Consider the following 12,865-nt stretch of genomic DNA (forward strand, 5'->3'; position numbering starts at 1 on the left):
GTTAACATCGATTATATATTTAAGTGTCAGGAAGTCGTTTCTGAAAGTATTTGTATGGAGTGTAGCTATTTATTGAAGTGAAACATGCACGACAAATAGTTTAGACAGAAGAGAATAGCAGCTTTCGAAATGTGGTGCTACAGAAGACTACTGAAGATTAGATTGGTAGATCGCGTAACTAATGAGGAGGTACTGAACAGAACTGGAGATAAGAGAAATTTGTGACATGACTTGACTAGAAGAAGGGAGAGGTTGGTAGGACACGTTCTGAGGCATGAAGGGATCACCAATCTAGTGTTGAAGGGCAGTGTGGAGGGTAAAAATCGTAGCGTGAGCCCAAGAGATGAATACACTAAGGAGAAAGATGTAGGTTGCATTAGGTACTGGGAGATGAAGAAGTTTGCACAGGGTAGAGTAGCATGGAGAGCTGCATCAAACCAGTCTCAGGATTGAAAACCACAACAGCAACAAGACGATCGTTCTGTTGGGTATAAAAATTGTCGCTAACCCGAGGTCTGTCCAAAGCGATTGACCTTACCTTTCCGTCAGCAATAGAACCCGAAGTAGTACCCCAGAAAAGTGCCTTTTTTAGGAGCCGTACTTTGCAGTATTGTGGTAGCGCTTGCTATTGCGTACGTACCGACACTCCCAGTTCAAAAAATGTGTGTGAAATCTCATGGGACTTAACTGCTAAGGTCATCAGTCCCTAAGCTTACACACAACTTAACCCAAATTATCCTAAGGACAAACACACACGCCCATGCCCGAGGGAGGACTCGAACCTCCGCGCGTGACCAGCCGCACATTCTATGACTGGAGCCCCCCATGACCGCTCGGCTAATCCCACGCTGCCTTAATCGAGTTAATATGTAATCAAATCTTTCTTAATATCTGTCAGTCACTGTGATGTAACCTTCTAGCACTAACTATTAATTATCTTAATATCCGTATATTTTCCTTTTCTCCTGTATTTTCGGCAAAAATGTATACTCCTTATATGCCTTTAAAAATCACCCTTCTGTTAATCTTTACCAGGTTATTGTCTATGTGCGACGTAACGGAAATATGCTTGACATAGAGTACCACTTACTATTAAATGATGTTTCCGCATTGCTGTGGCTAAAAGAAGAGGGGAATGTGGCGTAGCTTCTATTTAGACGTGTTATCCTCTGACTTCTGAAGATGATGAGTTCTTGATACTACAAAATATCTCCCCACTGACGCAGCAACTACAGAGGTCACAGAGAAATTCGAGGAAGAGTTGACTGACGTGCAGAAATAGGCGGCCTTGCGTCCGCGTCGTACCAACCCACGACTGATGCCCGTGGCGCGGGGCACTCCAGCCTGCAGCAGGAAGGTCCTGCTCCTGCGCGCCTTCAAGAAAATTGGCGCTGTTACTAGGGGGAAATATCTTTCCTCCCAGTGACGTCAGAACGGTTTAATCGTGCACGTCATTTCCGGCGATTTCGATGTTATGAACAGAAATTCTAAGCGTACAGTTGACGCAGACGTTTGAGGTGAATGAACTTTTTACGGAGACATTGTATCCAGCTCCTGGACACGGGAACTCAATCAGAGATGTAGGGTATGGCCATTACTAAAAATTTGAAGAACTATCCAGAATTACATTTATACTTCTGTTAATTACTTTTCATTAGTACAATTGGCAAAATACAAAAGTATGAAACATTAATAACTTGAAATGACAGTAGTTGTGATGTAAGGCTTAATCACTCTGCCCTAGTGGGAAGAGTGTAAGTACGGCATTCCTTAACCTGACATATTTTATTTCACTACTTTTTCGTTTAACTGAAGTGTTTGTACCTATTTAATGATATCTAAGGTTGTGCTTAAAATTTAGCTTTAAATGGGACATTAGAGATGCCGAAGTTACGGTGAACCTCAATAAAATTTTAATCCGGAGCAAGGATTTCATAATAAGATTATTAGACAAAAATGTGAGAATTACTATTACAGCTTGACAAAGTTAATTACTAACTAAACCAAGTGCTTCGAGGCGGTAACTGAATGTAGTTACAGTCTGAATCTGAGCGATAAATAGACAAATAAAAGGTAAACAATCAGCACGCAAGTAGAACTGTACTTTATCTCTAACACTTGAGCGTTTTAGCTCGCTAATAACGTTAATGTTTCAAGATTTTCATGTAGTGCTTATTCGATAATGACTTTGCTTCAATAAAAAGTATTCACAGTATCAGTTATGCTTACAATCCCTTTTCCTACATGTCTTCAGTATGTAAACTGAGCAGTAAAACCAGCGTATAGTTCAAAGGGCCCAAACGGTAATATACATAAGCCACCATGGCTGAAGGGGAAATATTCCTCTACTTGATGCACATGACTTGCTTGAATGTCGAATGCTTTACAAGTTACAAGTACTAGATGTTTATTTTCCTGCGAATTGGCAGTATATTTTATCATAAAGAAGAGTACTGGGGGCAGGAAGGACAGTCAAAGAAAAAGATATTTAATGTAACGCACATTTTTTGTTGCGTTACAGCGTTCTGTCTATAATGGCATAATTAAAGATGTACCGCGTGGCAGAGTAAAGTAGAAAAGTTCTTATCATCACGATTAACAAGTTATTGCACAATTTCGATAATACATTTGAACAAAACTGTGAATCACTCAAAAACTTGGAAATTTGTGATAAGTTCCTATGGAACCAAGCTGCTGAGGTCATCGGTCTCTAGGATTACACACTACTTAATCTAACTTAAGCTAACTTACGTGAAGGACAACACACACACCCATGCCCGAGGGAGGACTCGAACCTCCGACGGGGGAGAGCCACGCGAACCGTGGCAAGGTGCCTGGACCGAGCGGATATCCGACACGTCGGGAGTAACTGACAGCTGGTCGGAAAATTAGTCCTAAGGCTGACTCTTTGATAATGAACCTATATTAAGCAACGCCACTTGATAACAAACAACCACTTGGAAGGATTTACTGAACAACAGACACTTGAAATACAGCGAGTTCTCTATACTGAAGTCATTAATCATGCTTATGAAGCTACAAATACAAAATAATTTAGTAGAGCACATAGAAAGGTCCTGCAATCGGAAAGGTTGTATTCGTTGTTCAAGTTCACAGTCTGAGAAAAGAAAAATAAATTGGAAAAGACTTACTTTAAGAAATAATTTAAAACATATCCAAATATACACGTATCCTCTAGAATCAAACACTATACCAGCTACTCAAACCGGATAGATGTATTAATATAAGTGCAGGTGACTGCAGAAATCAGACAGCTGCAAACGTAAGTACACTTATTTTTCCTACGTATACATGTTTTTATACATAATTCCCTCTGCAGTGCGCGCTGCTTGTTCATGATTAGTTGACAATTCGCGCGGTGGCTGTTATGGGCAGTGTGAGGCGTGGCGTTCCCCCGCATTAGGACAGAGAGTTCCAATGACAAATGGTTCAAATGGCTCTGAGCACTATGGGACGTAACTTCTCGGGTCATCAGTCCCCTAGAACGTAGAACTACTTAAACCTAACTAACCTAAGGACATCACACACATCCATGCCCGAGGCAGGATTCGAGCCTGCTACCGTAGCAGCAGCACAGTTCCAGACTGAAGCACCTTGAACCTCTCGGCCACAGTAGGTGCCAATAGGGTATTCCTCATTATAGTAGGAATACACAAACTGATGTCTATGGGAAAGTCACACTTGGAAAGGCATGCCACACATCACACCTGCGACCGTAACAGTCGAGCGGTTCCAGACTGTAGCGCCTAGAACCGCTCGGCCACGCCGGCCGGCTCCAATGACAGAAAGGTACCACAGAACGTGTGTCGCAGTGATCACAACACTATCCATGTATTGTGCTTTTACGAAAGCAGATGTGACACACGCGGAAACGTTGGTAGCGCTCTGTACAAATGAATATCTTTACAACTAATGCCAATTCTCTGCACTGCTAGCAGCACCAATAAAACAGGCAACTAACCGGGGCCAAACTGTACCTATCAGTTCAATTACCGGCAGTTTGAGGAGTTCAAAGATTTCCTTCAGTATGTACTAATAAGTATATTAATATTATCTACTTCGTCGAAACGATGATCATTTCCGATGCATATATCGTCTCATTTCTTATCGAGCGTGTCAATTTGAAGTTTAGTTTCTTCTTAAGGATCAAACTTGTTGATGAAATGTCAACGAGATATAAAGCACTTTTTAGATCAGTGTGGAGCTCTTTTGAAAATTGTTTTTCTAACAGTTGCTACGTTGACGTTTCGTCTTCTCCAAGAACTGTAGTCCTCGATGTATCTTCCAGCACAGGAAAAAAAGTAGCTGAGAGCTGACATTTCGCGAGGTGATCGAACGAGGTGTGTACGATGTGCGCTCATTGAAGATGGCAGAAGCTGCAGCAGCGGTCAGGTGCCTCCAGGAATCGGCGTTTGGAAACGTCACGTTCTGCGAAAGCCGGTGTAGCGCCGACTGCTGCTGCCGGTTTATATGGAGGCGGAGGCGCCTCCCCGGCCAGTCGCAGACAGCATGCGCACCTGGGAGGCAGTTGTTACCGCGGCGCTCGTGGCGGTGTTCGCGCTGGCCTTGGCCGCCGCTGAAGAGGCGCCGGTAAGTGGCCAGTCATTCCTTATTAACCTGTGGGAGGTGTTCTCAAGGATATTCTCAGCGTGCTCTGCCACAAGGAGTTTGCAGTACTAGTAGAGACTTTCGAGACGTAAGCGACATAAAATTCAGAATCCCCGTATAAAAGAGCTTTTGTTTATCCTTTGCAGTGAGCGAAGTATGTGAGTCACGTGGATGCGCTGCGATCGTGGAATGTAAAATTCCGAACCAAAAGAAACAGTCGTCTTGCGTTGCTCGTTGGGTGACCCCGATAGTTAACTAGATTCGTTCGACCAATCGGAAAGGATTCCCTTCCTCCGCGCACATTAGTCTGTTCACTCGCGCTGCATGAGACTTGTGTCGTAAACGTATCAGTAGACTGTAGGTGACTGTAATGATGTGCTTGATGTCAGGTTTAATCGCACACTGTGTGATGATGACAGACGGGAGACGGCGAAATCCGGTGCGGGCAGTCATCCTACTCTCCTCGAATAGCACCAAGGGGCCCACGGAGCTTAACGTTCCAATTCGGCGTCTAGATCACCACCAAGAGATTCACATGCTGAATTAAATCCAGAACATCGTCGGAAAACCTGATGATAAAAATTGTTTGCCAAACTCTCCATCCTCGTTGCTGGCCAAATACTGGTGGCGAAATTTTCATCTACCAACAAGAATCGAACGGAATGCCTGTGTCTCCGTGTAGTTTGCCTCCACGGCCTCAAGCATTAACGACCTTCACTATGTAAACCAAATCGACCGACTGGAAACGTGCCAAATAATAACTTCCCAACGATTTCAAGCTCTAGTTTTTTTTTATGTAACTGGCTACCAACCAACACAACCAGATACATTCATTTAATTCTCTCGTATTATATTTGTTGCGTAAACATGAATGATGATTTCTGTTACTATTTTTTGTTACTCTGGGAAGTACATACGATAATGGGCGTTTTAAAATCCAACACAAATCAGAGACGGTTTTCAAAATAGCAGCCTCAACTTTATGAGTTCAAAAATGGTTCAAATGGCTCTGAGCACTATGGGACTCAACTGCCGTGGTCATCAGTCCCCTAGAACTTAGAACTACTTAAACCTAACTAACCTAAGGACATCACACACATCCATGCCCGAGGCAGGATTCGAACCTGCGACCGTAGCAGTCGCACGTACAACTTTATGAGTCACCGATACACAGTGCCCTCTATCGGTACACAGATAACGCACTGGACCGATATCCGGGAGTACAACGGTTCATATCCCCATATGACCATCACCATTATTCCAAAATATAAGTTTGCGCTCCATCTGAAATGACGCCGTCTTCCTCCCTTCTTTCTTTTGCTCTTCCAAGTTAGTGTCCGCTAGACTAAGACGAAGCGGCCGTACTACTCAACTTCATACGATCACTCTCCCTGAGATTGTGAGGTGAGATGTGACAATAATCTTAAACTACTGCTACTGGAGAAAAAAAACCATCGTTTTGGCTACTGTTGCAGCGGCTTTCGGCTGTGTCTACTGGTGCGTTCTAGCTATGCAGTATAACTTATATTTTGTTGTTACTGTTCATTGCGCATTCCATTACGTCGTAAGTTTGAAAAGATAGTTCGTTTCATTGGTCAGTGAAGGAAGAATGAGAGGGAACTTTATTTTAATAGGTTATTGCGGTGGAGGGAGACCGTAATCTCTGTTGTCTGTTGGTTCTTGTGTTATGTGCCGTGATTGGTAGTAACCGTCGAATGAGAAGTTGGCGCCGGCTGTTGTGGCCGAGCGGTTCTAGGCGCTTCAGTCCGAAACCGCGCTGCTGCTACCGTCGCAGGTTCGAATCCTCCCTCGGGCATGCATTTGTGTACTGTTAGGTTTAAGTAGTTCTAAGTCTAGGGGACTGATGACCTCAGATGTTAAGTACCAAAGTGCTCAGAGCCATCTGAACCATTTTTTGAGAAGTTGGCTCCAGTTCACCAAATGCTGGACGTCGGCCGCGCGGCGGCAGCTACTCGCCGGTAGTGCTCGGGCCTCGTGTTTTCAGTGCGGTCTGTTGGGCTCTGATTGCTTTCATCCAAGATGGGGCAAGCCTGAGTCCATCCTCTCTGTTCATGTTCTTATGGTATTTAAGTATTTCGATGGCCTCTCTGATTTTGAGTTTGGTCGTAGCCGGCTACTTGGTCAACAAACAGGATTCGCTGAATTTTATTTCTTTTCCGTAGTCTTGCTGATGTTCTGCCACTGCGGATTTGCTGTGTTGCCCTGGACGAATATAGCGTTCGTGTTCCCGAATGCGCGTTGCTATTGGCCTGCCTGTCTCACCGAAGTATGCCTCTCCACATTCGCATTCCACCTTGTACACGCCTGCAATGTGTAATGCATCCCCCGTGTCCTCAGTGGAGTCCGGCACGTCCTGGATCCTGCGACCAATGTGGAAGGCCGGCTGCACTCCAACCCGGCGGAAATTTTTGCCTATTCAGTCACTAACATTTTTCACATAAGGTAAGCGCACTGTTGGCTACAATTTGTCCATTTCTTGCTCATCTTGCTTACTTATTTTCGTCAACAAGGCTGTGTGGCTCGACTTAAGGCTGTAGACATTGGCTAGAAACGTTGTGCGTAGCCTTATAAGCTCAGATATAATGTTTTGAGCATCACTTAGGCGCTGTGAATGGAGTGCCAAAGAACAGATGATCGAGTTCCTCTGCTATGGGTGGTGGTGGATGCATTACACAGTGCAGGAGTGTACAAGGTGGAGTGCGAATGCGGAGAGGCATACATTGGCGAAACAGGCAGGCTAATAGCAACGCGCATTTGGGAACACGAACGCTGTATGCGTCTAGGGCAGCACAACAAATCTGCAGTGGCAGAACATCAGCAAGATTTCGGAAAAGAAATAAAATTCAGCGAAGCCTGTGTGTTGGCCAAGCAGCCGGCTATGACGAAACGCAAAAACAGAGAGGCAATCGAAATACTTAACACCATAAGAACATGAACAGGGAGGATGGACTCAGGCTTGCCCCATCTTGGCTGACAGCAATCAGAGGCCAACAGACCGCACTGACAACACGAGGCCCGAGCACTACCGGCGAGTAGCTGCCGCCGCGCGGCCGACGTCCAGCATTTGGTGAACTGGAGCCAACTTCTCATTCGACGGTGACCACCAATCACGGCACATAACACAAGAGCCAAGAGACAACAGAGGTTACGCTCTCCCTCCACCGCAATAACCTATTAAAATAAAGTTCCCTCTCATTCTTCCTTCACTGACCAATGAAACGAACTATCTTTTTTAAAATTATGACGTAAGGGCATGCGCAGGGAATAGTTACAACAAAATATAAGGGACCCCTCATAACTAGAACGTATCAGCAGACACAGAAGAAGGCCGCTGCAAGCGTGGGCGAAACGTTGGTTTTTTCTCCAGCAGCAGTAGCTTTATACATTATGACACTGTACCATACCCAGAAAACTTTTATGTCGACTGACTCTGGCCACTGCAGCCTACGTAATTATAAGATGACTAAGGGTTTGCAAAAAACGGTTACATTTGTCGTACAAGTCGTCTTACTGTAGACTTGCTACCACGTTAGCCTTTCGATATCGGCTTTAAACGTCTGCATTGCAAGTGGAGTCATATCTCTAAATCTTTGTTTACTGCTTTGGGATATGACTGTGCTGTGTTTCTTTTCAGTATTACGGTCTGTGCCTTGCGGTCTGATAGTCAGTTACTAATTCTTCTCCACTGTGCCAGTCTACGAAGATAATATCTATCACCATGATAATGTTTCCCTGAACTCTACTTGAAAGTATACCCTTTGTACCAAGTTGTAAGATGCACGTAAATCCATCAACATTTTTCCTCTGGGGATTCAGTCTGAAAGTTTACATTGAAATCGCCATATAAAATTAACCTTTTAACTTTTTTAAGAACTGAACCTAGAACAGCGTCAATTCTGAATCTGTAGTCTAAACTGGAGATCTCCAAAGGTGACTACAAGTATTTTCTCCCCTGCAAATTCAAACTCCCCTGTTCAGCTTTCAAATATTTAGTGTTTACAATGTTTTAATGTATCATCTCTCTTGAATAAGACTTCAGTCACACTTCCCTTCTGCAACGAACTCCTTCCATAGGATCAGTCAGATGTACCTCTCTAAAGGAAATGTTACTATATCTTCCCTTCGTAAATGATACTCTGAGGTACAAATAAGGTCAGTGTCAATATCTACTAGCAGTTTGTCTTCTTGCCTTTAATTTGCATAATATTGAAATGAAATAAACCTACTGCTCTTCATGTTTTTTTTCCATTTACTGAACTATCCCTAGCGTCAATGAACCTTAGTCAAATAGGGATACTTCCTACATTACTTCATCCTATAAAAGGTCTAGTCCTTCTATACGTTATCACCGGTATTTGGCCGACGTTACCAAAATGTGTGTCTTATCAGCAGTCATGAGCGCCTTCTAGAGTATCATATTAATTCGTCTCATGGCACAGTCAATATAGTATTTGCAACAGACCTACCCTATTGCTGCTTGCTTTAAAATCACTGTGACAAGACTGAGCACTAGAGACAGTTGGGCGATGTACGGCTTCCTTCTGAATGTTTTCGCGATATGATCATAGTGTCGACATGTGCATTGTCTGCTATCATACCCAGCAACTCAGCTCACTGCAAAAATATTATCCCACGATGATTTGTTCAAATTTATCGAAGCTTCCGCAAGTAATACGAATTTAACTAAATGCAAGTTGCACTAAAAGAAAATATCAATGAAGCGATGCAAAGGGTTATATTCGCCTGAGTTACTGATGTACCCGACACCAAAACGTTTGTACTGCAATGAACTGGTGATTCTTAGATCAGTTAATGCACACCTCGCTCAAGACCTCCGGTAACAAGTAGCACTGTAATATAATGCACTCTTGATGATAACGACGACATGTTTCTCGAAAATAACAGGGAACAACCAAAAAGTGATGCCAATGTTTTGTATGCATCGTTTACGTCCCTATATATTTGAGACTGCACAATTATGGCGTGCTCAGCCTTCATGTTAAGGATGTCTGAAGGTTATTATTGCCTAAAGTGTCATGGCTAACATTATGGATGTTAGGCAACTGCACCAAACCATAAAGGCTCTCGAATGCCAGGAAGAGGTACATTATTCCATTAAAAATATAAATGTTATTAATTAGAAAAAAGGACGAGAATTACACGTCATGCAAACTTCTTACCCTTGTTGACTTGTCAAAAATAGTTACGCTACCGTGAACCGTTTATGAAATATAATAGTCGTCTACATAAAGTAGAACTATATTCCCATTTTCTCTGTATTTGTTTTATTTGGCACACCAAGAATAAAAAGTTTTCTTTGGTATCAGTTACAGAGGATTACATTTCCCAGATTGATGGCTTGTACATGCAATTTATGTGATAAAATACATGCGTAGTAAGTTTTTAGGATAGCGAAAAGATCTTAGTACTGGAGGTATCAGCTGTGGTGGTACGATTTTTTTCCTGATTGCCTCAATAATATAAACTTGACACCACAGATAACCTACAACCATGCAACACAGTCGCCTGTCCTGAATCTTGAAGAATAATTCACGGGCACTTTGCGAGGATAGGTTGTATCGAGGGCGAGGAGAGGAAACGGTAGCAGTTCGGTGAGTTAGGTGGCTGAACCAAACCCTCGGTATACATCGGTTTCAGACTACTTTGCGAACATGTCGCTATGGTCTCATCATCAGGTAACTTGCACAAAATAAGTACGAAGCTAAAAAATTGATTTCACGAACACACGAAATATCGTTTCCCATGTAGATCAGAATTCAATAGATCCGTTAACTGCTCCAATCAAAACCAAAATTTAAACGGAATACAAAGATACACTCACTTCAAAGAAGTATACTAGAGCGATTAACGACATATATGCCACATTGCTTAAGCGAGGAGGAAACCCAACAAGCAGCGACGCATGTAAACATAAGGAGGTGCAAGACTGTGAATGGAGTGAGAAACAGACTCAGTTGGTATATGTTCCAGGTCTGTGACGCCCTGGAGAAATTGATTGCTTTGATTCCTCACCGTTCGTGAGGAGTTTAATAAACTAAAAGATGGGTTAGGTTATTACACAGGACAAGTTTAACTAAACTGGATAGTTGAATCCTATCGAGGATCACAACCGTTCCTGCAGCTCTGTCACTCCTTCCTGCAGTTTTACAGACAAATAATAGTTGACCTGCCAACACTACCTGTCATTTCGGAATCAGAGTTCGCAGGCGACAGTAAACACTTCAGTAATGGATTGTTTGAGCTTCTTAGGGACATTTGGAAGCGTTACAGAAGAATAACAGAGGTGCAGCTATTGAATTAGAATCCTTATTTTGACATCAAACACAATGGGAATGGTAAGGTAGCCTTCACAATATGGAAACGGTTATGAATTCCCAGTTAGGGAGTACTGTTGACACAAACAAACTAGCCACTGGGAAAAAACACATAAAACACGCAAGAAAGTAATAACGGCTCGTTTCAGTCCTTAGGCAATATTGCTAGATGTATCTAGAGAGTGAACTGATTGGGATAAACGGGCAGTTACTGAGCCATGTGGCTGGAAGCGACGAAAACGAGGGCTCGAACGCATGAGCATTTTGCGAACGACAGAAGTATAGCTGAGCTGGCGGTCGGATCGACGCGAGCACGTGTTATTACAGAGACTGCCAAAATTGCCCACGTCTTCTGGGATGCAAGCGAATTCGTGTCATGCGTTTCCCATGCACATAACCTGAAGGTAACGGAGTTCAGCATATGGAGCGACTAAGATGTCAGCAGATCCACGTACCAATCTTCACTATGCACCGAAACCAACCAATTGCTGGTAAACACTTGCTCCGAGTTGGATTGGTAGCGTATGATTCTTGATGACCCCCACCAATAAAAAGTCCTAATTCTTGGCAACACATCGATCTGCTTGGAATAGTGGGAAAAATACTTTTGTGGGAGAAGTCGTCTATCAAATTTACCAACTCATTAATTATGTACGCTGTGAACCCCTTGATGGCGACTGTTTGATCCGTGATTCATCTATAGCTCGAACCTCTTCCTGTAATTAGCATCAATTGAACGTTTCTTAATTTTTTAGTGGAAGTTCCAGATGCTAGAAAAGTCACTTGATGACATCTGAGATGGCAATATGGTGAAGTGGCCAACTGCCAACAAAGAATCAATTAGTCCATTAATCAATCAAGTAGCGCAGTCAATAAGATTACAGATCCACTAGATCTGTGTTCGACTCAATTTTTTTTCCTGACTATAAAAACTGAGTGAATGCGGGTTAATTGAGGGTGAAAGAGGGGGAAATGAGGGAGAAGAATGGGACAAAAAATGGAAAAAACAAGGGGAAAGGGGGAAGCAATGGGTAAGCTTGCTACAGTACTGAAGCTGAGCCTTGTTTCAGGGGTATCCACCGCCGGACGTGTACAGCCTCCACGTGGTGAGCCACGTGCGGAACCGGTACGCCAGGACTGTGGTCACCAGCAGGGTGGCCAACACCGCCAACGTGTCCAGAGAAATCAGCTTCGACGCCGTCCTGCCGGAGACGGCCTTCATATCGGGATTCGTCATGTGAGTTGCAGACCCGCTAGCAGTGACGCGTGCAATCAGTGATGCACCTCTGCCGTACGGCGTCACGAGATGGTTTGACTGTCGTGTTGTGCTGTTGCAGAGAGATGGACGGCACGGCGTACGAGGCGTACGTGAAGGGGAAGGAGGAGGCGCGCCAGGAGTACCGGCAGGCCGTGCGGGCCGGCCAGGGCGCCGCGCACGTGCAGCTCAGGTAGCGGCGGCTGCTCTCTCAGCGCTCAGTCGTAATGTGTGGACTCGCACGTCTAGATATCTGAAAGCTTGCCCACAGGTAGCTGTGTCTCTCCTGTGTCAACCTTAGCTCATGCTTTGAGACCTCCGGAAAGTCGCCAGTACAAAAGGAAAATCTAAAGCCGGAAATCATAAAACAGAACAATAAACAGGATGTTAACAACGATGATGATCTACATGGCACATGTAAGAGTTGATTTGTTTTGCAAAACATCTGTGGCCATTTTCCAAAACACACCACGAAAACCAATTGTTGAGATATCACCAATTTGGAGATATAAAATCGGATATTCAGAATTACCCATATCACTTAATGTCAAGCCAAAATAGATGTGGCCGGCCGTTGTGGTCGAGCGGTTCTAGGCGCTTCAGTCTGGAACCTCGCAGGTTCGAA

General features: G+C 43.7%; 1 protein-coding gene across 2 annotated transcripts in view; it reads left to right on the top strand.

Annotated features, from left to right (window-relative positions):
- The first annotated feature begins 4,411 nt into the window (after window positions 1-4,411).
- Window positions 4,412-12,865, top strand: part of LOC126354626 (inter-alpha-trypsin inhibitor heavy chain H4-like) — a 99,785-nt gene continuing 91,331 nt past the window's right edge. Inside the window, exons 1-3 of one of the 2 annotated variants that reach the window (XM_050004397.1) lie at window positions 4,412-4,611; window positions 12,056-12,222; window positions 12,323-12,433. In XM_050004397.1, the coding sequence (XP_049860354.1) occupies window positions 4,492-4,611; window positions 12,056-12,222; window positions 12,323-12,433 (398 nt within the window). In that variant the 5' untranslated portion in view covers window positions 4,412-4,491. The remainder of the gene's footprint in view (window positions 4,612-12,055; window positions 12,223-12,322; window positions 12,434-12,865) is intronic. The other variant, XM_050004405.1, reaches the window with a different exon arrangement.

This window comes from Schistocerca gregaria, chromosome 1, assembly GCF_023897955.1.
Source record: "Schistocerca gregaria isolate iqSchGreg1 chromosome 1, iqSchGreg1.2, whole genome shotgun sequence".
Taxonomy (NCBI): domain Eukaryota; kingdom Metazoa; phylum Arthropoda; class Insecta; order Orthoptera; family Acrididae; genus Schistocerca; species Schistocerca gregaria.